Source organism: Panulirus ornatus, chromosome 61 (genome assembly GCF_036320965.1).
Source record: "Panulirus ornatus isolate Po-2019 chromosome 61, ASM3632096v1, whole genome shotgun sequence".
NCBI classification, from domain to species: Eukaryota; Metazoa; Arthropoda; class Malacostraca; order Decapoda; family Palinuridae; genus Panulirus; species Panulirus ornatus.
Window position 1 is genome coordinate 423,965 of NC_092284.1, and position 27,621 is coordinate 451,585.

General features: G+C 49.7%; 1 protein-coding gene across 2 annotated transcripts in view; it reads right to left on the reverse strand.

Moving 5' to 3' along the window:
- Positions 1–21,768, reverse strand: part of LOC139767393 (lachesin-like) — a 363,934-nt gene extending 342,166 nt beyond the window's left edge. The window contains exons 1-2 of one of the 2 annotated variants that reach the window (XM_071696730.1): positions 21,664–21,768; positions 15,089–15,333 (exon numbers count right to left, since the gene is read on the reverse strand). In XM_071696730.1, coding sequence (XP_071552831.1) covers positions 15,089–15,308 — 220 coding nt within the window. In that variant the 5' untranslated portion in view covers positions 15,309–15,333; positions 21,664–21,768. Of the gene's footprint in view, positions 1–15,088; positions 15,844–21,663 lie in introns of those variants that run through there. The other variant, XM_071696729.1, reaches the window with a different exon arrangement.
- Between the last annotated feature and the right edge of the window lie 5,853 nt (positions 21,769–27,621).

Below are 27,621 nucleotides of genomic sequence, written 5' to 3' on the forward strand. Positions count from 1 at the left end.
CCATCCCTCTGTACCGTACAGCTGGTGAATCTTTCCCTACCATCCCTCTGTACCGTACAGCTGGTGAATCTTTCCCTACCATCCCTCTGTACCGTACAGCTGGTGAATCTTTCCCTACCATCCCTCTGTACCGTACAGCTGGTGAATCTTTCCCTACCATCCCTCTGTACCGTACAGCTGGTGAATCTTTCCCTACCATCCCTCTGTACCGTACAGCTGGTGAATCTTTCCCTACCATCCCTCTGTACCGTACAGCTGGTGAATCTTTCCCTACCATCCCTCTGTACCGTACAGCTGGTGAATCTTTCCCTACCATCCCTCTGTACCGTACAGCTGGTGAATCTTTCCCTACCATCCCTCTGTACCGTACAGCTGGTGAATCTTTCCCTACCATCCCTCTGTACCGTACAGCTGGTGAATCTTTCCCTACCATCCCTCTGTACCGTACAGCTGGTGAATCTTTCCCTACCATCCCTCTGTACCGTACAGCTGGTGAATCTTTCCCTACCATCCCTCTGGACCGTACAGCTGGTGAATCTTTCCCTACCATCCCTCTGTACCGTACAGCTGGTGAATCTTTCCCTACCATCCCTCTGTACCGTACAGCTGGTGAATCTTTCCCTACCATCCCTCTGTACCGTACAGCTGGTGAATCTTTCCCTACCCTCCCTCTGTACCGTACAGCTGGTGAATCTTTCCCTACCATCCCTCTGTACCGTACAGCTGGTGAATCTTTCCCTACCATCCCTCTGTACCGTACAGCTGGTGAATCTTTCCCTACCATCCCTCTGTACCGTACAGCTGGTGAATCTTTCCCTACCATCCCTCTGTACCGTACAGCTGGTGAATCTTTCCCTACCATCCCTCTGTACCGTACAGCTGGTGAATCTTTCCCTACCATCCCTCTGTACCGTACAGCTGGTGAATCTTTCCCTACCATCCCTCTGTACCGTACAGCTGGTGAATCTTTCCCTACCATCCCTCTGTACCGTACAGCTGGTGAATCTTTCCCTACCATCCCTCTGTACCGTACAGCTGGTGAATCTTTCCCTACCATCCCTCTGGACCGTACAGCTGGTGAATCTTTCCCTACCATCCCTCTGTACCGTACAGCTGGTGAATCTTTCCCTACCATCCCTCTGTACCGTACAGCTGGTGAATCTTTCCCTACCATCCCTCTGGACCGTACAGCTGGTGAATCTTTCCCTACCATCCCTCTGGACCGTACAGCTGGTGAATCTTTCCCTACCATCCCTCTGTACCGCACAGCTGGTGAATCTTTCCCTACCATCCCTCTGTACCGTACAGCTGGTGAATCTTTCCCTACCATCCCTCTGTACCGTACAGCTGGTGAATCTTTCCCTACCCTCCCTCTGTACCGTACAGCTGGTGAATCTTTCCCTACCCTCCCTCTGTACCGTACAGCTGGTGAATCTTTCCCTACCCTCCCTCTGTACCGTACAGCTGGTGAATCTTTCCCTACCATCCCTCTGTACCGTACAGCTGGTGAATCTTTCCCTACCCTCCCTCTGTACCGTACAGCTGGTGAATCTTTCCCTACCATCCCTCTGTACCGTACAGCTGGTGAATCTTTCCCTACCATCCCTCTGTACCGTACAGCTGGTGAATCTTTCCCTACCGTCCCTCTGTACCGTCTGGTCATAGACCATCAGGTCTGATGTTATCTGTCTGGTGGGCACCTGGAGAAGAAGCAACAGTGGGCTGGTAGCCACCAGGTCAGGTCATTACTACCACTATACATCATCTTACACACCATAATGGTAGCCACCAGTTCAGGTCATTACTACCACTATACATCATCTTACACACCATAATGGTAGCCACCAGGTCAGGTCATTACTACCACTATACATCATCTTACACACCATAATGGTAGCCACCAGGTCAGGTCATTACTACCACTATACATCATCTTACACACCATAATGGTAGCCACCAGGTCAGGTCATTACTACCACTATACATCATCTTACACACCATAATGGTAGCCACCAGGTCAGGTCATTACTACCACTATACATCATCTTACACATCATAATGGTAGCCACCAGGTCAGGTCATTACTACCACTATACATCATCTTACACACCATAATGGTAGCCACCAGGTCAGGTCATTACTACCACTATACATCATCTTACACACCATAATGGTAGCCACCAGGTCAGGTCATTACTACCACTATACATCATCTTACACACCATAATGGTAGCCACCAGGTCAGGTCATTACTACCACTATACATCATCTTACACACCATAATGGTAGCCACCAGTTCAGGTCATTACTACCACTATACATCATCTTACACACCATAATGGTAGCCACCAGGTCAGGTCATTACTACCACTATACATCATCTTACACATCATAATGGTAGCCACCAGGTCAGGTCATTACTACCACTATACATCATCTTACACACCATAATGGTAGCCACCAGGTCAGGTCATTACTACCACTATACATCATCTTACACACCATAATGGTAGCCACCAGGTCAGGTCATTACTACCACTATACATCATCTTACACACCATAATGGTAGCCACCAGGTCAGGTCATTACTACCACTATACATCATCTTACACACCATAATGGTAGCCACCAGGTCAGGTCATTACTACCACTATACATCATCTTACACATCATAATGGTAGCCACCAGGTCAGGTCATTACTACCACTATACATCATCTTACACACCATAATGGTAGCCACCAGGTCAGGTCATTACTACCACTATACATCATCTTACACACCATAATGGTAGCCACCAGGTCAGGTCATTACTACCACTATACATCATCTTACACACCATAATGGTAGCCACCAGGTCAGGTCATTACTACCACTATACATCATCTTACACACCATAATGGTAGCCACCAGGTCAGGTCATTACTACCACTATACATCATCTTACACATCATAATGGTAGGCACCAGGTCAGGTCATTACTACCACTATACATCATCTTACACATCATAATGGTAGCCACCAGGTCAGGTCATTACTACCACTATACATCATCTTACACACCATAATGGTAGCCACCAGGTCAGGTCATTACTACCACTATACATCATCTTACACACCATAATGGTAGCCACCAGGTCAGGTCATTACTACCACTATACATCATCTTACACATCATAATGGTAGGCACCAGGTCAGGTCATTACTACCACTATACATCATCTTACACATCATAATGGTAGCCACCAGGTCAGGTCATTACTACCACTATACATCATCTTACACACCATAATGGTAGCCACCAGGTCAGGTCATTACTACCACTATACATCATCTTACACATCATAATGGTAGGCACCAGGTCAGGTCATTACTACCACTATACATCATCTTACACACCATAATGGTAGCCACCAGGTCAGGTCATTACTACCACTATACATCATCTTACACATCATAATTATAACACATCGTCCTCGCAGTCTCGCTCTCGTCCTCGTATTGGAAAACATTTCCCACTTGATGACATGTCATGTGTGTATGTACGTGCCTACACTGTGGCCACACCTGGAATGTCTCACGTGTGTACGTACACTATGGCCACACCTGGTATGTCTCATGTGTGTACGTACACTGTGGCCACACCTGGTATGTCTCATGTGTGTACGTACATTGTGGCCACACATGGTATGTGTCTCATGTGTGTACGTAGTGTGGCCACACCTGGTATGTGTCTCATGTAAGTATAGTGTGGCCACACCTGGTATGTCTCATGTGTGTACGTACAGTGTGGCCACACCTGGTGTGTGTCTCATCTAAGTACAGTGTGGCCACACCTGGTGTGTGTCTCATGTAAGTATAGTGTGGCCACACCTGGTGTGTGTCTCATGTAAGTACAGTGTGGCCACATCTGGTGTGTCTCATGTAAGTACAGTGTGGCCACACCTGGTATGTGTCTCATCTAAGTACAGTGTGGCCACACCTGGTGTGTGTCTCATGTAAGTATAGTGTGGCCACACCTGGTGTGTGTCTCATGTAAGTACAGTGTGGCCACATCTGGTGTGTCTCATGTAAGTACAGTGTGGCCACACCTGGTATGTGTCTCATCTAAGTACAGTGTGGCCACACCTGGTGTGTGTCTCATGTAAGTATAGTGTGGCCACACCTGGTGTGTGTCTCATGTAAGTACAGTGTGGCCACATCTGGTGTGTCTCATCTAAGTACAGTGTGGCCACACCTGGCATTTGTCTCATGTATGTAGGTATAGTCTGGCCACACCTTATATGTCTCATGTGTGTATGTACGTACAGTGTGGCCACATGTGGTATGTACGTACCTACAAGAGAACAGCATGTTCTGGTCAGTAATTAAGGAGGTGGTGTTCATTGTTCAAGGCTGAAGAACATGTTCTGGTCAGTAAGGAGGTGGTGTTCAGTGTTCAAGGCTGAAGAACATGTTCTGGTCAGTAAGGAGGTGGTGTTCAGGGGTCACGGCTGAAGAACATGTTCTGGTCAGTAAGGAGGTGGTGCTCAGTGGTCAAGGCAGAAGAACATGTTCTGGTCAGTAAATAAGGAGGTGGTGTTCAGTGGTCAAGGCTGAAGAACATGTTCTGGTCAGTAAGGAGGTGGTGTTCAGTGGTCAAGGCTGAAGAACATGTTCTGGTCAGTAAGTAAGGAGGTGGTGTTCAGTGGTCAAGGCTGAAGAACATGTTCTGGTCAGTAAGTAAGGAGGTGGTGTTCAGTGGTCAAGGCTGAAGAACGTGTTCTGGTCAGTAAGTAAGGAGGTGGTGTTCAGTGGTCAAGGCTGAAGAACATGTTCTGGTCAGTAAGTAAGGAGGTGGTGTTCAGTGGTCAAGGCTGAAGAACGTGTTCTGGTCAGTAAGTAAGGAGGTGGTGTTCAGTGGTCAAGGCTGAAGAACGTGTTCTGGTCAGTAAGTAAGGAGGTGGTGTTCAGTGGTCAAGGCTGAAGAACATGTTCTGGTCAGTAAGTAAGGAGGTGGTGTTCAGTGGTCAAGGCTGAAGAACATGTTCTGGTCAGTAAGGAGGTGGTGTTCAGTGGTCAAGGCTGAAGAACGTGTTCTGGTCAGTAAGTAAGGAGGTGGTGTTCAGTGGTCAAGGCTGAAGAACATGTTCTGGTCAGGTCGTATATGTCTATAATTGGTCAGTTAATGTATAAGTTAGGCGACATTACCTCCACTACCACAGGGTCACTGCCACACTGAATATTTACCCCCCACTCAAGGTTATTATACCCCACTCAAGGCTATTACCCCACTCAACGTTATTACCCCACTTAAGGTTATTACCCCCACTCAAGGGTATTATCCCCCACTCAAGGTTATCATCCACCACTCAAGGTTGTCCCCCACTCAAGGTTATCACGCCCACTCAAAGTTATCATCCCCAGTCAAAGCTATTACCCCCCCACTCAAGGTTATCACCCCCCCCCCCACTCAACCCCGACCACAGATAATTACTAATAACCAATTGATACCACAACACGAGTCCTTACTGGGGGGGGGGGAGCAGGGGGGAAGCACATGTGTACAACTGTAGAACAATGGTGAACACGTGTTGTAGAACAATGGTGAACACTTGTGCACAAAAATAAAACAAGTGAAAACATATACAACTGTAGAACAATAGTGAACACTTGTGTACAACTGTAGAACAATCGTGAAAACATATACAACTGTAGAACAATAGTGAACACTTGTGTACAACTGTAGAACAATCGTGAAAACATATACAACTGTAGAACAATCGTGAACACTTGTGTACAACTGTAGAACAATGGTGAACACTTGTGTACAACTGTAGAACAATCGTGAACACTTGTGTACAACTGTAGAACAATGGTGAACACTTGTGTACAAAAGTAGAAGTGAAAACATATACAACTGTAGAACAATGGTGAACACTTGTGTACAACTGTAGAACAATCGTGAACACTTGTGTACAACTGTAGAACAATCGTGAACACTTGTGTACAACTGTAGAACAATAATGAACACTTGTGTACAACTGTAGAACAATCGTGAAAACATATACAACTGTAGAACAATAATGAACACTTGTGTACAACTGTAGAACAATCGTGAACACTTGTGTACAACTGTAGAACAATGGTGAACACTTGTGTACAACTGTAGAACAATGGTGAACACTTGTGTACAACTGTAGAACAATCGTGAACACTTGTGTACAACTGTAGAACAATGGTGAACACTTGTGTACAAAAGTAGAAGTGAAAACATATACAACTGTAGAACAATGGTGAACACTTGTGTACAACTGTAGAACAATCGTGAACACTTGTGTACAACTGTAGAACAATCGTGAACACTTGTGTACAACTGTAGAACAATCGTGAACACGTGTACAACTGTAGAACAATCGTGAACACTTGTGTACAACTGTAGAACAATAATGAACACTTGTGTACAACTGTAGAACAATAATGAACATTTGTGTACAACTGTAGAACAATCGTGAACACTTGTGTACAACTGTAGAACAATAATGAACACTTGTGTACAACTGTAGAACAATAATGAACACTTGTGTACAACTGTAGAACAATAATGAACATTTGTGTACAACTGTAGAACAATCGTGAACACTTGTGTACAACTGTAGAACAATCGTGAACACTTGTGTACAACTGTAGAACAATCGTGAACACTTGTGTACAACTGTAGAACAATCGTGAACACGTACATATAAATGAGAACATCAAGATTATGAACACTACCATGATGGTGAACATGATGACGTGTGGCCAGGAACACCATCACTACCACTACCACCATTACTACCACTACCATCACCACTACTACTACTACCACCACCACTATTACTACCACTACTATCATCACTACTACTACCACTACCATCACCACTACTACTACTACCACCACCACTATTACTACCACTACTATCATCACTACTACTACCACTACCATCACCACTACTACTACTACCACTACTACTACCACTACCATCACCACTACTACTACTACCACCACCACTATTACTACCACTACTATCATCACTACTACTACCACTACCATCACCACTACTACTACTACCACCACCACTATTACTACCACTACTATCATCACTACTACTACCACTACCATCACCACTACTACTACTACCACTACTACTACCACTACCATCACCACTACTACTACTACCACCACCACTATTACTACCACTACTATCATCACTACTACTACCACTACCATCACCACTACTACTACTACCACCACCACTACTACTACCACTACTATCATCACTACTACTACCACTACCATCACCACTACTACTACTACCACTACTACTACCACTACCATCACCACTACTACTACTACCACCACCACTATTACTACCACTACTATCATCACTACTACTACCACTACCATCACCACTACTACTACTACCACTACTACTACCACTACCATCACCACTACTACTACTACCACCACCACTATTACTACCACTACTATCATCACTACTACTACCACTACCATCACCACTACTACTACTACCACCACCACTATTACTACCACTACTATCATCACTACTACTACCACTACCATCACCACTACTACCACTACCATCACCACTACTACTACCATCACCGCTACTACTACTAACACCATCACCACTACTATCACTACCATCACCACTATAACTACTACTACCACCACTACTACTACCACTACCATCACCACTACTACTACCATCACCGCTACTACTACTAACACCATCACCACTACTATCACTACCATCACCACTATAACTACTACTACCACCACTACTACTACCACTACCATCACCACTACTATTACTACGACACCACCACCACTACTACTACTACCACCACTACTACTACTACCACAACTACTACTACTACTACCATCACCACTACTACCTGAGGGAGGCAAACACGACACCGTCAGGACACAGACAGACACCGTCAAAACAGAGAGAACACCGTCAGGACACAGAGAACGCCGTCAGGACAGAGAGAACACCGTCAGGATACAGAGAACGCCGTCAGGACAGAGAGAACACCGTCAGGACACAGAGAGACACCGTCAGGACAGAGACACCGTCAGGCCACAGAGACACCGTCAGGCCACAGAGAGACACCGTCAGGACACAGACAGACACCGTCAGGATACAGACAGACACCGTCAGGAAACAGAGAGACACAGTCAGGCCACAGAGGAGACACCGTCAGGACACAGAGAACACCGCCAGGACACAGAGAGACACAGTCAGGCCACAGACAGACACCGTCAGGACACAGACAGACACCGTCAGGACACACAGAGACACCGTCAGGCCAAAGACAGACACCGTCAGGACACAGAGAACATCGTCAGGCCAAAGAGAGAACACCGTCAGGACACAGAGAGACACCGTCAGGACACAGAGAGACACCGTCAGGACACGGAGAGACACCGTCAGGACACACAGAGACACCGTCAGGCCACAGACAGACACCGTCAGGACACAGAGAACATCGTCAGGCCAAAGAGAGAACACCGTCAGGACACAGAGAGACACCGTCAGGACACAGAGAGACACCGTCAGGACACAGAGAGAACACCGTCAGGACGCACAGAGACACCGTCAGGACACAGAGAGACACCGTCAGGACACAGAGAACACCGTCAGGCCACAGACAGACACCATCAGGACACAGAAAGAACATCGTCAGGCCACAGACAGACACCGTCAGGCCACAGAAAGACACCGTCAGGCCACAGACAGACACCATCAGGACACACAGACACCGTCAGGAGACAGAGAGACACCGTCAGGACATAGAGACACTGTCAGGACACAGAGAGACACCGTCAGGACACAGAGAGAACACCGTCAGGACACAGAGAGACACCGTCAGGACACAGAGAGACACCGTCAGGACACAGAGAGACCGTCATGACACAGAGAGACACCGTCAGGACACAGAGACACCGTCAGGACACAGAGAGAACACCGTCAGGACACACAGAGAACACCGTCAGGACACAGACAGACACCGTCAGGCCACAGACAAACACCGTCAGGACACAGACAGACACCGTCAGGACACACAGAGACACCGTCAGGACAAAGACAGACACTGTCAGGACACAGACAGACACAGTCAGGCCACACAGAGACACCGTCAGGACACGGAGAGACACCGTCAGGACACACAGAGACACCGTCAGGCCACAGACAGACACCGTCAGGACACAGACAGACACCGTCAGGCCACAGACAGACACCGTCAGGCCAAAGACAGACACCGTCAGGACACAGACAGACACCGTCAGGCCACATAGAGATACCGTCAGGACACAGACAGACACCGTCAGGCCACAGAGAGAACACCGTCAGGACACAGAGAGACACCGTCAGTACACAGAGAGACACCGTCAGGACACAGAGAGAACACCGTCAGGACACAGAGACACCGTCAGGCCACAGAGAGAACACTGTCAGGACACAGAGAGACACCGTCAGTACACAGAGAGACACCGTCAAGACACAGACAGACACCGTCAGGCCACAGAGAGACACCGTCACGCCACAAACAGACACCGTCAGGACACAGAGACACCGTCAGGACACACAGAGACACCGTCAGGACACAAAGAGACACCGTCAGGACACACAGAGACACCGGCAGGACACGGAGACACCGTCAGGACACAGACAGACACCGTCAGGACACAGACAGACACCGTCAGGCCACAGAGAAAACACCGTCAGGACAGAGAGAACACCGTCGGAATACACAGACACCGCCAGGCCACAGAGAGAACACTGTCAGGCCACAGAGACACCGTCAAGACAGAGACAGACACCGTCAGGACACAGAGAGACACCGTCAAGACAGAAACACCGTCAGGACACACAGAGACACCGTCAGGCCAAAGACAGACACCGTCAGGACACAGACAGACACCGTCAGGCCACAGAGAGAACACCGTCAGGCCACATAGAGACACCGTCAGGACACAGACAGACACCGTCAGGCCACAAAGAGAACACTGTCAGGACATAGAGAGAACACCGTCAGGACACACAGAGACACCGTCAGGACACAGAGAGAACACCGTTAGGCCACAAAGACACCGTCAGGACACAGACAGATACCGTCAGGACACAGAGAGAACACCGTCAGGACACACAGAGACACCGTCAGGACACACAGACACCGTCAAGACACAGAGAGACACCGTCAGGACACAGAGAGACACCGTTAGGACACAGAGAGACACCGTCAGGACACAGAGAACACCGTCAGGACACACAGAGACACCGTCAGGACACAGAAAGACACCGTCAGGACACAGAGAACACCGTCAGGACACACAGAGACACCGTCAGGACACAGAGAGAACACCGTCAGGACACAGAGACACTGTCAGGACACACAGATACACCGTCAGGACACAGATACACACCGTCAGGACACAGAAAGAACACCGTCAGGAAACAGAGAGACACCGTCAGGACACAGAGACAACGTCAGGACACACAGAGACACCGTCAGGCCAAAGACAGACACCGTCAAGACACAGACAGACACCGTCAGGCCACAGAGAGAACACCGTCAGGCCACATAGAGACACCGTCAGGACACAGACAGACACCGTCAGGCCACAAAGAGAACACTGTCAGGACATAGAGAGAACACCGTCAGGACACAGAGAGACACCGTCAGGACAGAGAGACACCGTCAGGAGACAGAGAGACGCCGTCAGGACACAGAGAGAACACCGTCAGGACACAGAGAGACACCGTCAGGACACAGAGAGACACCGTCAGGACACAGACAGACACCGTCAGGCCACAGAATGACACCGTCAGGACACAGAGACACCGTCAGGACACAGAGAGAACACCGTCAGGACAAAGAGACACCGTCAGGACACAGAGACACCGTCAGGACACAGAGACACCGTCAGGACACAGACAGACACCGTCAGGACACAGAGAGAACACCGTCAGGACACAGAGAAAACACCGTCAGGACACAGAGAGACATCGTCAGGACATAGAGAGACACCGTCAGGACACAGAGACACCGTCAGGACACAGAGAGAACACCGTCAGGACACAGAGAGACACCGTCAGGACACAGACAGACACCGTCAGGACACAGAGACACCGTCAGGACACAGAGAGACAACGTCAGGACACAGACAGACACCGTCAGGACACAGAGAACACCGTCAGGACACACAGAGACACCGTCAGGACACAGAGAGAACACCGTCAGGACACAGAGACACCGTCAGGACACACAGATACACCGTCAGGACACAGATAAACACCGTCAGGACACAGAAAGAACACCGTCAGGAAACAGAGAGACACCGTCAAGACAGAAACACCGTCAGGACACACAGAGACACCGTCAGGCCAAAGACAGACACCGTCAGGACACAGACAGACACCGTCAGGCCACAGAGAGAACACCGTCAGGCCACATAGAGACACCGTCAGGACACAGACAGACACCGTCAGGCCACAAAGAGAACACTGTCAGGACATAGAGAGAACACCGTCAGGACACACAGAGACACCGTCAGGACACAGAGAGAACACCGTTAGGCCACAAAGACACCGTCAGGACACAGACAGATACCGTCAGGACACAGAGAGAACACCGTCAGGACACACAGAGACACCGTCAGGACACACAGACACCGTCAAGACACAGAGAGACACCGTCAGGACACAGAGAGACACCGTTAGGACACAGAGAGACACCGTCAGGACACAGAGAACACCGTCAGGACACACAGAGACACCGTCAGGACACAGAAAGACACCGTCAGGACACAGAGAACACCGTCAGGACACACAGAGACACCGTCAGGACACAGAGAGAACACCGTCAGGACACAGAGACACCGTCAGGACACACAGATACACCGTCAGGACACAGATACACACCGTCAGGACACAGAAAGAACACCGTCAGGAAACAGAGAGACACCGTCAGGACACAGAGACAACGTCAGGACACACAGAGACACCGTCAGGAGACAGAGACACACCGTCAGGACACAGAGAGAACACCGTCAGGACACAGAGAGAACACCGTCAGGACACAGAAAGACACCGTCAGGACACAGAGAGAACACCGTCAGGACACACAGAGACACCGTCAGGACACAGACAGACACCGTCAGGACACACAGAGACACCGTCAGGACACACAGAGACACTGTCAGGACACAGACAGACACCGTCAGGACACAGAAAGAACACCGTCAGGAAACAGAGAGACACCGTCAGGCCACAGACAGACACCGTCTGGACACAGAGAGACACCGTCAGGACACAGACAGACACTGTCAGGACACAGAGAGACACCGTCAGGACACACAGAGAACACCGTCAGGACACAGACAGACACCGTCAGGACACAGAGAGAACACCGTCAGGATAGAGAGAGAACACCGTCAGGACACAGACAAACACCGTCAGGACACAGAGAAAACACCGTCAGGACACACAGAGACACCGTCAGGAGACAGAGAGACACCATCAGGACACAGAGAGACACCGTCAGGCCACAGACAGACACCGTCAGGCCACAGAGAGAACACCGTCAGGACAAACAGAGACACAGTCAGGACACAGAGAGAACACCGTCAGGACACGGAGAGACACCGTCAGGACACAGAGAGACACCGTCAGTACACAGAGAACACCGTCAGGACACAGAGAGAACACCGTCAGGACACAGAGAGACACCGTCAGGACACAGAGAGACACCGTCAGGACACAGAGAGACACCGTCAGGCCACAGAGAGACACCGTCAGGACACAGAGAACACCGTCAGGACACACAGAGACACCATCAGGACACAGAGAGAACACCGTCAGGAAACAGAGAGACACCGTCAGGACACAGACAGACACCGTCAGGACACAGACAGACACCGTCAGGACACAGAGAGAACACCGTCAGGACACAGAGAGACACCGTCAGGCCACAGAGAGACACCGTCAGGACACAGAGAGACACCTTCAGGACAAACAGAGACACCATCAGGACACAGAGAGAACACCGTCAGGACAGAGAGACACCGTCAGGACACAGAGATACACCGTCACGACACAGACAGACACCGTCAGGACACAGAGACATTCAGGACACAGAGACACCGTCAGGACACAGAGAGACACCGTCAGGACACAGAGAACACCGTCAGGACACAGAGAGAACACCGTCAGGACACAGAGAGACACCGTCAGGACACAGAGAACACCGTCAGGACAGAGAGACACCGTTAGGACAGAGAGAGAACACCGTCAGGACAGAGAGACACCGTTAGGACAGAGAGAGAACACCGTCAGGACAGAGAGAACACCGTCAGGACACAGAGAACACCGTCAGGACACACAGAGACACCGTTAGGACACAGAGAGAACACCGTCAGGACACAGAAAGAACACCGTCAGGACACAGAGAACACCGTCAGGACACACAGAGACACCGTCAGGACACAGAGAGAACACCGTCAGGACAAACAGAGACACCGTCAGGACACAGAGAGAACACCGTCAGGACACAGAGAGAACACCGTCAAGACACAGAGAGACACCGTCAGGCCACAGACAGACACCGTCAGGCCACAGACAGACACCGTCAGGACACAGAGAGAACACCGTCAGGCCACAGAGAGACACCATCAGCACACAGAGACACCGTCAGGACACAGAGAGAACACCGTCAGGACACAGAGAGACACCGTCAGGACACAGAGACACCGTCAGGACACAGAGACACCGTCAGGACACAGAGAGAACACCGTCCGGATAGAGAGAGAACACCGTCAGGACACAAGAGAGACAACGTCAGGACACAGAGACACCGTCAGGACACAGAGAGACAACGTCAGGACACAGACAGACACCGTCAGGACACAGAGAGACACCGTCAGGACAGACAGACACCGTCAGGACACAGACAGACACCGTCAGGACACAGAGACAACGTCAGGACACAGAGACACCATCAGGACACAGACAGACACCGTCAGGACACAGACACACACCGTCAGGACACAGAGAGAACACCGTCAGGACACACAGAGACACCGTCAGGACACAGAGGCACCGTCAGGACACAGAGAGAACACCGTCAGGACACAAGAGAGACAATGTCAGGACACAGAGAGAACACCGTCAGGACACAGAGACACCGTCAGGACACAGAGAGAACACTGTCAGGACACAGAGACACCGTCAGGACACAGACAGACACCGTCAGGACACACAGAGACACCGTCAGGACACAGAGAGAACACCGTCAGGACAAACTGAGTCACCGTCAGGACACAGAGAGAACACCGTCAGGACACAGAGAGAGCACCGTCAGGACACAGACAGACACCGTCAGGACACAGGCAGACACCGTCAGGACACAGAGAGAACACCGTCAGGCCACAGAGAGACACCGTCAGGACACAGAGAGACACCGTCAGGACACAGAGAGAACACCGTCAGGACAGAGAGACACCGTCAGGAGACAGAGAGACCGTCAGGACACAGAGAGAACACCGTCAGGACACAGAGAGACACCGTCAGGACACAGAGACACCGTCAGGACACACAGAGAACACCGTCAGGACACACAGAGAACACCGTCAGGACACAGAGAGACACCGTCAGGACACAGACACCGTCAGGACACAGAGAGACACCGTCAGGACACAGAGACACCGTCAGGACACAGAGACACCGTCAGGCTGACGAGACTGGATGTGAAAGTGTTGTGTGCTGGGGGGGGGTGTTGTGTGCTGGGGTGTTGTGTGTTGTGTGGGGGGGTGTGTTGATGCGCAGACGCTGAACATGATCGCTTGGTGGTACAGAACATCTGTTCACGGGGTAAGAACAATGTAGAACAGAACAAGTGTTCACGAGTTAAGAACAATGTAGAACATGCTTGGTGGTGGTTGGTGTAAACATGAGAACAAACATGGCTGAACATAACAAATAACATCATGATAACAATCTATGTGAAGGTGGGCAGGCAGGTGGGTTGACCTGAGAACCTACCTTGTTTACTGGAGTGGGCGTCAGCGTGGGCGGTGGGCGGGGAGTGTAGAAGACCCACCATGATGACCACAGACAACATATGTGTGACCCTCCACGACCTTGACCCACCACCAGCAGGGGGGGGGACCCACCCTCCTGCTCCACTACACCTGATCACCGGGTCACGTGATCCCCGCAACATCAGTGGTGAACCACACGCGCTACACTCTCTCGCCGACATGATATAACACTGGTCACAACCGATCCTGTGGTTATATGTACACTGAAGGTAGCGGGGGGGGGGGGGGGACATGCAGATTATTATCATCACAACCCAACTGTGGCAACACAATCACAACCCAACTGTGGCAACACAATCACAACCCAACTGTGGCAACACAATCACAACCCAACTGTGGCAACACAATCACAACCCAACTGTGGCAACACAATCACAACCCAACTGTGGCAACACAATCACAACCCAACTGTGGCAACACAATCACAACCCAACTGGAGAAACACTGTCTCATATACTCAGTTTATATCAGGTGTGTCAGGTGGGCAGCGCTCACCAGTGGTAACAGAGCCAGGGGCATATGCTCACCAGTGGTAACAGAGCCAGGGCATATGCTCACCAGTGGTAACAGAACCAGAAGAATGTGCTCACCAGTGGTAACAGAGCCAGGGGTATGTGCTCACCAGTGGTAACAGAACCAGGAGAATGTGCTCACCAGTGGTAACCTAGCCAGAGGCATGTGCTCACCAGTGGTAACAGATAGGAGAACGTAATCACCAGTGGTAACAGAGCCAAGGACATGTGCTCACCAGTGGTAAGAGAACCAGGAGAATGTGCTCACCAGTGGTAACAGAGCCAGGGGCATGTGCTCACCAGTGGTGATAGTGCCAGGAGCATGTACTCACCAGTGTTAATAAAGCCAGGGGCATGTGCTCACCAGTGGTAACAGAGCCAGGGGCATGTACTCACCAGTGGTAACAGAGCCAGGGGCATGTGCTCATCACTGGTAACAGAGCTAGGAACGCGTGCTCACCAGTGGTAACAGAGCCAGGGGCATGTGCTCACCAGTGGTAATAGAGCCAGGGGCATGTACTCACCAGTGGTAACAGAGCCAGGGGCATGTGCTCACCACTGGTAACAGAGCCAGGAAAGCGTGCTCACCAGTGGTAACAGAGCCAGGGGCATGTGCTCACTAGTGGTAATAGAGCCAGGGGCATGTACTCACCAGTGGTAACAGAGCCAAGGGCATGTGCTCACCAGTGGTGATAGAGCCAGAAGCATGTACTCACCAGCGGTAACAGAGCCAGGGGCGTAGGCTAACCAGTGGTAACAGAGCCAAGGGCATGTGCTCACCAGTGGTGATAGAGCCAGAAGCATGTACTCACCAGCGGTAACAGAGCCAGGGGCGTAGGCTAACCAGTGGTAACAGAGCCAGGAGAATGTGCTCACCAGTGATAACACAGCTAGCGGCATGTGCTCACCAGTGGTAACAGAGCCCGGGTCATGTGCTCACCAGTGGTAACATAGCCCGGGTCATGTACTCACTGGTGGTAACAGAGCCAGGAGCACGTGCTCACCAGTGGTAACAGAGCCAGGAGCACGTGCTCACCAGTGGTAACAACCAGGGGCGTGTGCTCACCAGTGGTAACAGAGCCAGGAGCACGTGCTCACCAGTGGTAACAGAGCCCGGGTCATGTACTCACCAGTGGTAACAGAGATAAGAGCACGTGCTCACCAGTGGTAACAGCCAGGGGCGTGTGCTCACCAGTGGTAACAGAGCCAGGAGCACGTGCTCACCAGTGGTAACAGAGCCCGGGTCATGTGCTCACCAGTGGTAACAGAGCCAGGAGCACTTGCTCACCAGTGGTAACACAGCCAGGGGCGCGTGCTCACCAGTGGTAACAGAGCCCGGGTCATGTGCTCACCAGTGGTAACAGAGCCCGGGTCATGTGCTCACCAGTGGTAACAGAGCCAGGAGCACTTGCTCACCAGTGGTAACACAGCCAGGGGCACGTGCTCACCAGTGGTAACAGAGCCCGGGTCATGTGCTCACCAGTGGTAACAGAGCCAGGAGCACTTGCTCACCAGTGGTAACACAGTCAGGGGGCATGTGCTCACCAGTGGTAACGTAAACGAACTGAGGAAGGTATCTTTATCTAGTGTTGTGTACGGCCGGAACTCCTACTGGAGGAGTGTTCTCTACAGTGTCACGAGGCCACTGGAGGGGACATGTGTTCTCTACAGTGTCACCAGGCCACTGGAGGGGACATGTGTTCTCTACAGTGTCACCAGGCCACTGGAGGGGACATGTGTTCTCTACAGTGTCACGAGGCCACTTGAGGAGACGTGTGTTCTCTACAGTGTCACGAGGCCACTGGAGGAGACATGTGTTCTCTACAGTGTCACGAGGCCACTGGAGGAGACGTGTGTTCTCTACAGTGTCACGAAGCCACTGGAGGAGATATGTGTTCTCTACAGTGTCACGAGGCCACTGGAGGAGACATGTGTTCTCTACAGTGTCACGAGGACACTGGAGGGGACATGTGTCCTCTATAGTGTCACGAGGCCACTGGAGGGGACATGTGTTCTCTACAGTGTCACGAGGACACTGGAAGAGACATGTGTTCTCTACAGTGTCACGAGGACACTGGAGGGGACATGTGTTCTCTACAGTGTCACGAGGCCACTGGAGGAGACGTGTGTTCTCTACAGTGTTACGAGGCCACTGGAGGGGACATGTGTCCTCTATAGTGTCACGAGGCCACTGGAGGGGACATGTGTCCTCTATAGTGTCACGAGGCCACTGGAGGGGACATGTGTCCTCTACAGTGTCACGAGGCCACTGGAGGGGACATGTATCCTCTACAGTGTCACGAGGCCACTGGAGGGGACATGTGTTGTCTACAGTGTCACGAGGCCACTGGAGGGGACATGTGTCCTCTACAGTGTCACGAGGCCACTGGAGGGGACATGTGTCCTCTATAGTGTCACGAGGCCACTGGAGGGGACATGTGTCCTCTACAGTGTCACGAGGCCACTGGAGGGGACATGTATCCTCTATAGTGTCACGAGGCCACTGGAGGGGACATGTGTCCTCTACAGTGTCACGAGACCACTGGAGGGGACATGTGTCCTCTACAGTGTCACGAGGCCACTGGAGGGGACATGTATCCTCTATAGTGTCACGAGGCCACTGGAGGGGACATGTGTTGTCTACAGTGTCACGAGGCCACTGGAGGGGACATGTGTCCTCTACAGTGTCACGAGGCCACTGGAGGGGACATGTGTCCTCTATAGTGTCACGAGGCCACTGGAGGGGACATGTGTCCTCTACAGTGTCACGAGGCCACTGGAGGGGACATGTATCCTCTATAGTGTCACGAGGCCACTGGAGGGGACATGTGTCCTCTACAGTGTCACGAGACCACTGGAGGGGACATGTGTCCTCTATAGTATCATGATATCAATTCGTGCATGTCCAGGGACGACAGCCACTGGCCCAGGACAGCCTTATAGACTACTGTTATATGTGGTCTGTCCCCTCCTGGTGCACTGTGCACTAGCGGTGTCCCGTCTGGTGCACAGGACAGACTCTGATCCTGTGCACCACGTCAGACATTAATCCTGTGTACCAGACGAGACATTAGACATGTGCACCAGACGAGAAACTAGTCCTGTGCACCAAGACAGACACAAGTCCTGTGCACCAGAAGACATTAGTCCTGTGCACCAAGACAGACAAAACTCCTGTGCACCAAGACAGATACTAATCCATTGCATCAAGACAGACACTACTGCTGTGCACAGACAGACAATAATCCGGTGCACCAAGACAGACACTCCTACTGTGCACCAGGACAGACACTATTGCTGTGCACCAAGACAGACACTATAGCTGTGCATCAAGACAGACAATAGTTCTGTGCACCAGAAGACACTAATACTGTGCACCAAAACAGACAATAGTCCTGAGCATCAAGACAAACACTACTGCTGTGCACAGACAATAATGGTGTATACCGAGACAAACACTACTACTGTGCACCAGGACAGACACTAGTCCTGTGCACCAGAAGAAACTAATCCTGTGCACCATAACAGACACTATAGTTGTGCATCAATACAGACACTAGTCCTGTGCAGCAGAAGACACTAATACTGTGCATCAGGAGACACTAGCCCTGTGCACCAGAGAAGACACTAGTCCTGTGCACCAGAGAAGACACTAGCCCTGTACACCAGAAGACACTAGTCCTGTGCACCAGAGAAGACACTAACCCTGTACACCAGAAGACACTAGTCCTGTGCACAAGAAGGAACACTAGTCCTGTGCACCAGAGAAGACACTAGTCCTGTGCACCAGAAAAAACACGAGTCCTGTGTACAAGAAGAGACACTAGTCCTGTGCACCAGAGAAGACACTAGTCCTGTGCACCAGAAAAAACACGAGTCCTGTGTACAAGAAGAGACACTAGTCCTGTGCACCAGAGAAGACACTAGTCCTGTGCACCAGAAAAGACACTAGTCCTGTGTACAAGAAGAGACACTAGTCCTGTGCACCAGAGAAGACACTAGTCCTGTGCACCAGAAAAGACACTAGTCCTGTGTACAAGAAGAGACACTAGTCCTGTGCACCAGAGAAGACATTAGTTCTGTGCACTAGAAGAGACACTAGCTCTGTGCACCAGAGAAGACACTAGCCCTGTGCACCAGAGAAGACACTAGTCCTGTGCACCAGAAGAGACACTAGTCCTGTGCACAAGAAGGAACACTAGTCCTGTGCACTAGAAGAGACACTAGTCCTGTGCACAAGAAGGAACACTAGTCCTGTGCACCAGAAGAGACACTAGTCCTGTGCACTAGAAGAGACACTAGTTCTGTGCACCAGAAGAGACACTAGTCCTGTGCACTAGAAGAGACACTAGTCCTGTGCACCAGAAGAGACACTAGTCCTGTGCACTAGAAGAGACACTAGTTCTGTGCATCAGAAGAGACACTAGTCCTGTGCACCAGAAGAGACACTAGTCCTGTGCACCAGAAGAGACATTAGTCCTGTGCACCAGAAGAGACACTAGTCCTGTGCACAAGAAGGAACACTAGTCCTGTGCACTAGAAGAGACACTAGTCCTGTGCACCAGAAGAGACAAAAGTCCTGTGCACCAGGAGACACTAGTCCTGTGCACAAGAAGGAACACTAGTCCTGTGCACTAGAAGAGACAGAAGTCCTGTGCACCAGAGACACTAGTCCTGTGCACCAAAAGAGACACTAGTCCTGTGCACCAAAAGAGACACTAGTCCTGTGCACCAAGACAGACACTATTGCTGTGCACCAGAAGAGACACAAGTCCTGTGCACCAGAAGAGACACTAGTCCTGTGCACAAGGGACACTAGTCCTGTGAACTAGAAGAGACACTAGTCTTGTGCACCAAAAGAGACACTAGTCCTGTGCACCAGAAGAGACACTAGTCCTGTGCACCAAAAGAGACACTAGTCCTGTGCACCAGAAGAGACACTAGTCCTGTGCACCAGAAGACACTAGTCCTGTGCACCAGAAGAGACACTAGTCCTGTGCACCAGAAGACACTAGTCCTGTGCACCAGAAGAGACACTAGTCCTGTGCACCAGAAGAGACACTAGTCCTGTGCACCAGAAGAGACACTAGTCCTGTGCACCAGAAGAGACGCTAGTCCTGTGCACCAGAAGAGACACTAGTCCTGTGCACCAGAAGAGACACTAGTCCTCTGCACCAGAAGAGACACTAGTCCTGTGCACCAAGACAGACACTATTGCTGTGCACCAGAAGAGAAACTAATCCTGTGCAGCAGGAGAGACACTGCTCAGCACACGTCATCAGCTGGTGTATGATGACCTACGCGAGAGACAACTGACCATCTGGGACATATGACTGGCAACACCCACCAACCCACCCACTGGTGGTGGGTTCTCTGTGACCCACCACGGGTGGGTGGGTGGGGAGGCTACACCTGTGTAGTATGTACTAGTACCAGGCTGGGGGGGCGGGGGGGTGAGCCTGGTCAAGCAAGACTAGATGACCTCAGGTGACCCATCTGGTCATGTTAACACCACACCTGCACACACCTGCACCACACTCAACACATGCTCACACCACACCTGCACCACTCAGCACACACCTACACACCTGCAGACACCTACACCACACCTGCACACCTGCAGACACCAACACCACACCTGCACACCTACAGACACCTACACCACACCTGCACACCTGCAGACACCTACACCACACCTGCACACCTGCAGACACCTACACCACACCTGCACACCTGCAGACACCTACACCACACCTGCACACTCAACACATGCCTAAACCACACCTGCACCACACTCAGTACACACCTTCACCACACCTGCACACCTGCAGACATCTGCACAGTCAACACATGCCTACACCTACACCAGACCTGCACAGTCAACACCAGACCTACACCACACACCTACACCTACACCTGCACAGTCAACACCAGACCTACACCACACACCTACACCTGCACAGTCAACACATGCCTACACCTACACCTGCAGACAGGTACACACACTATTTATTAAGCGAGCGAGGAGGTAAAGTGGGGCGGGCGGGCGAGCGAGCGAGCGGGGAGATGTAGTCTGGCTGGGGAGAAGCTCACGTCTGCCCAACTGCCAGGCTACACGACAAGTGTGCTACCATCTCGCTCTCCACTCTCACACTCACTCTCACCCTCCCTCCCTCCCTCCCTCACTCCCCTCCTCTCCCCTCTCTCTCTCGCGCCCAGCATCCCTCCCTCCCCTCCTCTCCCCTCCTCTCCCCTCTCTCTCTCTCGCCCAGCATCCCTCCCTCCCTCCCTCATTCCCTCCTCTCCCCTCTCTCTCTCGCGCCCAGCATCCCTGACTCTCTCTTCTTCCTATTTATCTCTCTTAAGACGCTCTCTCTCACTCTCTCTCTCACTCTCTCTCTCTCTCTCTCTCTCTCTCTCTCTCTCTCTCTCTCTCTCTCTCTCTCTCTCTCTCTCTCACTAACTGGGTTATGACGGGTTCTACCTACAACACCAGTCAGTCAGGATTGTCTACCTACCTACACCAGTCAGTCAGGATTGTCTACCTACCTACAACACCAGTCAGTCAGGATTGTCTACCTACCTACACCAGTCAGTCAGGATTGTTTACCTACCTACAACACCAGTCAGTCAGGATTGTCTACCTACCTACACCAGTCAGTCAGGATTGTCTACCTGCCTACAACACCAGTCAGTCAGGATTGTCTACCTACTTACAACACCAGTCAGTCAGGATTGTCTACCTACCTACAACACCAGTCAGTCAGGATTGTCTACCTACCTACAACACCAGTCAGTCAGGATTGTCTACCTGCCTACAACACCAGTCAGTCAGGATTGTCTACCTACCTACACCAGTCAGTCAGGATTCTCTACCTACTTACAACACCAGTCAGTCAGGATTGTCTACCTACCTACAACACCAGTCAGTCAGGATTGTCTACCTACCTACAACACCAGTCAGTCAGGATTCTCTACCTACTTACAACACCAGTCAGTCAGGATTGTCTACCTACCTACAACACCAGTCAGTCAGGATTGTCTACCTGCCTACAACACCAGTCAGTCAGGATTGTCTACCTACCTACAACACCAGTCAGTCAGGATTCTCTACCTACTTACAACACCAGTCAGTCAGGATTCTCTACCTACTTACAACACCAGTCAGTCAGGATTGTCTACCTACCTACAACACCAGTCAGTCAGGATTGTCTACCTACCTACAACACCAGTCAGTCAGGATTGTCTACTTACCTACAACCCCAGTCAGTCAGGATTGTCTACCTACCTACAACACCAGTCAGTCAGGATTGTCTACCTACTTACAACACCAGTCAGTCAGGATTGTCTACCTACCTACAACAACATTCAGTCAGGATTGTCTACCTACCTACAACACCAGTCAGTCAGGATTGTCTACCTGCCTACAACACCAGTCAGTCAGGATTGTCTACCTACCTACACCAGTCAGTCAGGATTCTCTACCTACCTACAACACCAGTCAGTCAGGATTGTCTACCTACCTACAACACCAGTCAGGATTGTCTACCTACTTACAACACCAGTCAGTCAGGATTGTCTACCTACCTACAACACAAGTCAGTCAGGATTGTCTACCTACTTACAACACCAGTCAGTCAGGACTGTCTACCTACCTACAACACCAGTCAGTCAGGATTGTCTACCTGCCTACAACACAAGTCAGTCTGGATTGTCTACCTACCTACAACACCAGTCAGTCAGGATTGTCTACCTGCCTACAACACCAGTCAGTCAGGATTGTCTACCTACCTACAACACCAGTCAGTCAGGATTGTCTACCTACTTACAACACCAGTCAGTCAGGATTGTCTACCTACCTACAACACCAGTCAGTCAGGATTGTCTACCTACCTACAACCCCAGTCAGTCAGGATGGTCTACCTACCTACAACACCAGTCAGTCAGGATTGTCTACCTACTTACAACACCAGTCAGTCAGCATTGTCTACCTACCTACAACCCCAGTCAGTCAGGATGGTCTACCTACCTACAACACCAGTCAGTCAGGATTGTCTACCTACTTACAACACCAGTCAGTCAGCATTGTCTACCTACTTACAACACCAGTCAAGATTATCTACCTACCTACAACCCCAGTCAGTCAGGAATGTCTACCTACCTACAACACCAGTCAGTCAGGATTGTCTACCTACCTACAACACCAGTCAGTCAGGATTGTCTACCTACTTACAACACCAGTCAGTCAGGATTGTCTACCTACCTACAACACCAGTCAAGATTGTCTACCTACCTACAACCCCAGTCAGTCAGGATTGTCTACCTACCTACAACACCAGTCAGTCAGGATTGTCTACCTACCTACAACACCAGTCAGTCAGGATTGTCTACCTACTTACAACACCAGTCAGTCAGGATTGTCTACCTGCCTACACCAGTCAGTCAGGATTGTCTACCTACTTACAACACAAGTCAGTCAGGATTGTCTACCTACTTACAACACCAGCCAGTCAGGACTGTCTACCTACTTACAACAGTCACTCAGGATTGTCAACCTACCTACAACACCAGTCAGTCAGGATTGTCTACCTACCTACAACACCAGTCAGTCAGGATTGTCTACCTACTTACAACACCAGTCAGTCAGGATTGTCTACCTACCTACAACACCATTCAGTCAGGATTGTCTACCTACTTACAACACCAGTCAGTCAGGATTGTCTACCCTACTTACAACACCAGTCAGTCAGGATTGTCTACCTACTTACAACACCAGTCAGTCAGGATTGTCTACCCTACTTACAACACCAGTCAGTCAGGATTGTCTACCTACTTACAACACCAGTCAGTCAGGATTGTCTACCTACTTACAACACCAGTCAGTCAGGATTGTCTACCTACTTACAACATGTACAATTATTATCATATCATCTCGTCACGTGACCCGTGACTGGTGAGTTAGGGGTCACGTGATGGACATGTCTGAGGCGCCAAGTTCTCCTACGTCCAGAGGTGTTGTGTGTTGGTTGTGGCCACTGTTGTATGTTTGTATGTTACACTGTACAACCCACTGGTGCCCCAGGCCAGACGTGGCACACTGCAACAACCCAGAGGAAGACTTGACAACACTGCACTAGCCTAGAGGAACACTTGGCAACACAGCACCAGCACCATGGGTACATGTGGCACACAGTACCATAGGAACACTTGGCAAAACAGCACCAGACGACCACTTGGCAACAGCGCACTAGAGGAACACTTGGCAACACCGCACCAGAGGAACATTCGGCAACACAGCACCATAGGAACAGTTGGCAACAGCGCACTAAAGGAACATTTGGCAACACAGCACGATAGGAACACTTGGCAACAGCGCACCAGAGGAACATTTGGCAACACAGCACCATAGGAAGACTTGACAACAGCGCACCAGAGGAACATTTGGCAACACAGCACCATTGGAACACTTGGCAACAGCGCATCAGAGGAACATTTGGCACACAGCACCATAGGAAGACTTGACAACAGCGCACAAGATGAACATTTGGCACCACAGCACCATAGGAAGACTTGACAACAGCGCACAAGATGAACATTTGGGACCACAGCACCATAGGAACACTTGGCAACAGCGCACCATGAAGAGGTCACATGAGTCAGTGTAGGAAGGTAAACAGTGTGTGATGGAGTCATAAAGTTGAGGTAAACAAGACGTACCTGGTCATCATCATTAAGAAAGTCAAGTTAACTTAGCCAGAATAACTGATAATCTCATACTACATCTTCGCTACACACACACACACACACACACACAGGTGCCATGATCATGTCTGACTTAAACTTGTTCTTACAACATCATCATCAAAGAGCACACACCACCCACCCACCCAGCAAGATCGAGTCTCCCTCACTCATACCTGCCTCATTTCCCGCTTCACTGAGGGGGGGGGGGGATCTTGACAGTCCAGGAGGATGAGGATGATAAACGGATGATAAAGGATGATAAACGCGATAGAAACAGGTCAACTGATCTAGCAGCAGAAGCCATCTTCCAGCCCACCTCTCCCTCTGACTCAACGTTGAGAAGGAGAAAGATGTAGCAGGGATACAGTATACTACCACAGACGTTTTGTAGGGAAGTGTGACGGGTAAAGTTGCTTACCTGGCGCTGCTAATGTCAAGCCTCACATCAGGTGTTGTATTATGTTAATGGTAATGTCAAGCCTCACATCAGGTGTTATGTTAATGATAATGTCAAGCCTCACATCAGGTGTTGTGTTATGTTAATGGTAATGTCAAGCCTCACATCAGGTGTTGTGTTGTGTTAATGATAATGTCAAGCCTCACATCAGGTGTTGTGTTATGTTAATGGTAATGTCAAGCCTCACATCAGGTGTTGTGTTATGTTAATGGTAATGTCAAGCCTCACATCAGGTGTTGTGTTGTGTTAATGGTAATGTCAAGCCTCACATCAGGTGTTATGTTAATGGTAATGTCAAGCCTCACATCAGGTGTTATGTTAATGATAATGTCAAGCCTCACATCAGGTGTTGTGTTGTGTTAATGGTAATGTCAAGCCTCACATCAGGTGTTGTATTATGTTAATGGTAATGTCAAGCCTCACATCAGGTGTTATGTTAATGATAATGTCAAGCCTCACATCAGGTGTTGTGTTATGTTAATGATAATGTCAAGCCTCACATCAGGTGTTGTGTTATGTTAATGGTAATGTCAAGCCTCACATCAGGTGTTATGTTAATGATAATGTCAAGCCTCACATCAGGTGTTGTGTTGTGTTAATGGTAATGTCAAGCCTCACATCAGGTGTTGTATTACGTTAATGGTAATGTCAAGCCTCACATCAGGTGTTATGTTAATGATAATGTCAAGCCTCACATCAGGTGTTGTGTTATGTTAATGGTAATGTCAAGCCTCACATCAGGTGTTATGTTAATGGTAATGTCAAGCCTCACATCAGGTGTTGTGTTATGTTAATGGTAATGTCAAGCCTCACATCAGGTGTTATGTTAATGATAATGTCAAGCCTCACATCAGGTGTTGTGTTGTGTTAATGGTAATGTCAAGCCTCACATCAGGTGTTGTGTTATGTTAATGGTAATGTCAAGCCTCACATCAGGTGTTATGTTAATGGTAATGTCAAGCCTCACATCAGGTGTTGTGTTATGTTAATGTTAATGTCAAGCCTCACATCAGGTTGTGTTATGTTAATGGTAATGTCAAGCCTCACATCAGGTGTTGTGTTATGTTAATGGTAATGTCAAGCCTCACATCAGGTGTTATGTTAATGGTAATGTCAAGCCTCACATCAGGTGTTATGTTAATGGTAATGTCAAGCCTCACTATCAGGTGTTGTGTTATGTTAATGGTAATGTCAAGCCTCACATCAGGTGTTATGTTAATGATAATGTCAAGCCTCACATCAGGTGTTGTGTTATGTTAATGGTAATGTCAAGCCTCACATCAGGTGTTATGTTAATGGTAATGTCAAGCCTCACATCAGGTGTTGTGTTATGTTAATGGTAATGTCAAGCCTCACATCAGGTGTTATGTTAATGGTAATGTCAAGCCTCACATCAGGTGTGTTATGTTAATGGTAATGTCAAGCCTCACATCAGGTGTTGTGTTATGTTAATGTTAATGTCAAGCCTCACATCAGGTGTTATGTTAATGGTAATGTCAAGCCTCACATCAGGTGTTGTGTTATGTTAATGGTAATGTCAAGCCTCACATCAGGTGTTATGTTAATGTAATGTCAAGCCTCACATCAGGTGTTATGTTATGTAATGTAATGTCAAGTCCTCAATCAGGTGTTGTGTTATGTTAATGTAATGTCAAGCCTCAATCAGGTGTTTGTTATGTTAATGTAATGTCAAGCCTCACATCAGGTGTTGTGTTATGTTAATGATAATGTCAAGCCTCACATCAGGTGTTATGTTATGTT